The sequence below is a fragment of the Castanea sativa genome, chromosome 9, assembly GCF_040712315.1.
Source record: "Castanea sativa cultivar Marrone di Chiusa Pesio chromosome 9, ASM4071231v1".
NCBI classification, from domain to species: Eukaryota; Viridiplantae; Streptophyta; class Magnoliopsida; order Fagales; family Fagaceae; genus Castanea; species Castanea sativa.
In genome coordinates this window covers 28,944,464-28,948,190 of record NC_134021.1, presented here as the reverse complement: position 1 = coordinate 28,948,190, position 3,727 = coordinate 28,944,464, and the positions used below count along the sequence as shown (strand labels likewise).

The 3,727-nt window shown below is 38.0% G+C and overlaps 1 protein-coding gene across 1 annotated transcript; it reads left to right on the top strand.

The window, feature by feature from the left end:
- Window positions 1-302: 302 nt before the first annotated feature.
- LOC142609015 (uncharacterized) lies at window positions 303-3,206 on the top strand. The gene is made up of 3 exons (XM_075780661.1): window positions 303-372; window positions 2,138-2,342; window positions 2,477-3,206. Exons 1-3 carry the CDS (start codon window positions 303-305, stop codon window positions 3,204-3,206), a joined length of 1,005 nt encoding a protein of 334 aa, XP_075636776.1.
- The last annotated feature ends 521 nt before the right edge of the window (window positions 3,207-3,727 follow it).

Genomic DNA, 3,727 nt, shown 5'->3' with positions numbered 1-3,727 from the left:
TTACATCCCTTTTTCCCATCTTCGACCCTTTTCATGTCATGGTTGCCATAGACGCCGCTACCGTCAAACGTAGTGTGGCACAGTTTAGGCCACAATAGACAGATTCAGTAGCTCCTTCCTCCCGTTCCACTCCATCTAGATCTACTCGAGCCTCATCCGTTCCCTCCTCTTCTACGAGCGATGTGTCACTAGGAGACATCATGGTGCAGCTTCAGCGTATGGATGCTCGCCTAGATAGGCTCTCTACATAGTTGTATCAGGTGAATGTTCGTGTTGGTCGTATTGCTCAACAACAAGCGACCATGGGTGGTTTTGCCCCTGAGGTTTCTCCTCCACCGCCTCCTATGGCTTCTATGTCTGAGGATGATGATGGTGATGACGATGATGCTTCGGATGATGATGATGGAGATGCTAGCACTACCGATGAGACGTCTACTTAACACTCTACCCTTTGTCACTCGTGACAAAAAGGGGGAGTAGTTTTGGGTTATGAGAGTAGTCATACTTAGGGGGAGAGCTTGTATAAGGACATTTTTGATAGGGGGAGTGTTGTTGTTTGAGGGATGTAGTGAGGATTACTTGTATCTTTTTCTTTTCTCTACTTTAGATACATTTTCTTCTTGTACCTAGGTCTTGTAACCATTTTTACATACGTTGTGCTTATCTTTGATATATATGTGATGATGTATGTTTTCTTCACCTATCTCTACATGTGTTGTTTCTTTTCTCTCTTTATACAGATGATTCTTTATTTGTATGCGATCTATTATTTTTGTTTCATACTAAGATGCATTGATGAGTTTTGTTTAAAGTGTTTCAGAAATACAGGTTGTCAAAGTCTTCTTGCCATAAACTCTCTTCTTGCAAAGTTTTTCAAGAGTTTGTGTTAGGATAGATTTGATTGTATTCAAGTGAATATGAGTTGAATGATTTATGACTTCTCTCATATGTTCATTTTTTAGTTGTGGTTTTGTCACGGATTGCCAAAGAGGGAGATTGTTAGGACATATGTGTTTCACTTGTTAAGAACATATGTCATTCATTTATGTAATTGGCTAATCTTTTGACAAAACGCACTTTACTTGTAATTGGATAGATTTAGGATGAGTTTTATACTTCAAAAAACTGTGTTTCAAGATCAAGTGTTGAAGTTATCAAGTCTGTCCAAGAAACAAGCTGAAAAGTGCACATTCATTAAAGCTTGACAGCTAGCATGTGTCGAGGTTTAAAGAGCTGTTCCAGCCCTGTGGCTTGACAGCTGCTCGACAGCATCTCAATACCTTTATCTGTCAAGGTTTAAGAAAAACAGATTCTAAGTTTTGTTTTGATTCCAATCCGTGGATATGTCTTTGGGCCTTTTTTTTTTCCTAACCCTAGACATATAAAACAATTATTTTAAGGGTCGTCAAATGTACACAAGTTGCACAAGTATTGAGAAATCCTTGTTCATGCAAATTGTGACTTGAGAAAAAGTTATTGCCCTAGTTCATCTCTCTTGTGAAGAAGTTGCTTGGTTTTGTAAGCAAGCATCTTCTTGATCTTCATCGTGTGGATGAATTGAAGAACTTCACAGCCAACAATCTTCTCTAGTTGGTGATTGAAGTCACGTATTGGGATCCGCGCAATTGGTTAGTCACGTACTTGGGAGTCGTGCATTAAAATGAGAAATTGTCACTACAGAACAAGTCCAAGAGTATTGGGGTAAGGGTTCAACTGTAGGTTGGTAAGGTACTTGGGATTCCTTTACTTGTAACCGCTTGTTGTGATAATAGTGAAATTTCGGGAGTGGTGACCTTAAAATTACCCGATGGGATTTTTGTCATGTAGGTTTTCCCCATTCGTAAACAAATCACCGTGTCACTTATTTTCCATTGCATACTTAGTTTAATTGGTGATTTGTTTGTACTACCACGCTTTGCATGTTAATTTGATTAATTAATAACTTGGCTAATTAATCAACTTAATTCATCACAAGGGGTCAATAAGTTTTTGGCCTATCATATATATATATATATATATATATATATATATATATATATGTATATATATACTGTTTGCTGATGATTCTTTGTTGTTTTGTCAAGCTACACAGAATGAAGGGCAAGCTATAATGGAAATTCTTCAAACATATGCACAGGCTTCAGGGCAATGTGTAAATTTCACAGAGAAGATGCTGAAGCTATATGTAGAATCCCTCTCAGTCGAAGATCTATTCTAGATTCTATTATTTGGCTGCACAATAAGAATGGTAAATTTTCTATCAAGTCTGCCTATAAACTTGCAAGACGGACTCAATTTCATGGAGATAGGGTCGAGGCTTCAAGTGGCTGTGCCTTTGACCGGTTTTGTGGAAGCTTAAAATTCCAAATAAAGTCAAAATATTTGGGTGGAGAGCTTGCCATGATATATTACCAACATCCTACAATCTGTCACACCAAAGGATCATAACTGAGGACAAATGTCAATTATGTACTAGAGAGTTGGAGATAACAACTCATGCATTGTGGGAGTGTGCTGTGGTGCAAGATATATGGGCTGGCAGTATTTTGAAGTTGCAGAAAGGGTGCTCTGTTTTTAGTGATACACTTCAGCTTATGGAGTTTCTAGTGGACATATTAACGGTTGAGGAATTGGAGCTATTTTGGGTGCAGGCGTGGATCATATGGAACAAGAGAAATTGTGTGGTGCATGGGGGTCAATTGAAGGATCCTAAATGCCTTAATAAGCGAGTAGAGGACTTCATTCAGGAATTTCAGCAAGCCCAGGCACAGCTTACAGTATCTCGGATTGAGCAACTTAGCTCTAAATTGTGGCAACCTCCACCACATGATGTATACAAACTTAATTTTGATGCTGCAGTGTTTTCGAGGCTGGAAAGAACAGGTATAGGAGCTATAATTCGCAACGACAAGGGGGAGGTTATGGTAGCTATGTTTGCTGTTGGACCAAGTGCAGAAAACAGTGAAGAAGCCGAGTTGTTGGCTTGCAGAAGATCTTTGGAGTTTGCCCTAAATGCTAGGTTTATAAGTTTGATAATTGAAGGGGATAATGTTAATACAATACAAGCCATTTCTTCATCTCTGCCCAACCATTCCATTCTTGGCTATGTGGTGGATGATATTCGCCATTTGATACATGGATTACATTGGGCTAGGACTAATCAGATTAGGAGGGGAGGGAATACAGTGGCACATGTTCTTGCCTAATATGCTAGAAATTTAGATGAGTATTTATTTTGGTTAGAGGATTCTCTTCCACCTGCCTTGGCAGCCTTGTATCATGATGCTTCATTATTATAATTGAATGAAAGTTTCCTTTTCACAAAAAATTTTAAATGACTTGGAGTACTAACTACAGAACAACGCATGAAAAATCGAAGGAATTACTATTTATTTTGTATCTAATTTAGAATCACTACTCACTCACTATCCGTGAGAAAGGTGGGTGGGAAAGTGCAAAAGAAGAAGAATATTCAATCAGTAGCTCACATTCAAAAGCAGCTTTTCTTCTACTATTTCTTTTTTGAATGAACAAGATATCTCTTCTACTATTATTTTTTAAGGTCGACCCAAAACAAAGTTTACAATTACTACAAAGAGAAACAATATGCCAAGAGAAAGGAAGAAAACTTACGAAAACAACTTCTAATGAAGCTAAGAATTCATTCTGACAATTCTTAGATGCTGAGTTTACATTTTACATATCTCAAAACTCCAAGGTCACAGCT

What these genes read in the sequence shown, in the direction of transcription:
- LOC142609015 (XM_075780661.1), top strand. Translation starts at nt 303, where the DNA reads ATGGGTGGTTTTGCCCCTGAGGTTTCTCCTCCACCGCCTCCTATGGCT. An exon ending in TATGTCTGAGGATGATGATG is followed by an intron (nt 373 to 2,137) that starts GTGATGACGATG and finishes ACATATGCACAG; the next exon opens with GCTTCAGGGCAATGTGTAAA. An exon ending in AGTGGCTGTGCCTTTGACCG is followed by an intron (nt 2,343 to 2,476) that starts GTTTTGTGGAAG and finishes ATTATGTACTAG; the next exon opens with AGAGTTGGAGATAACAACTC.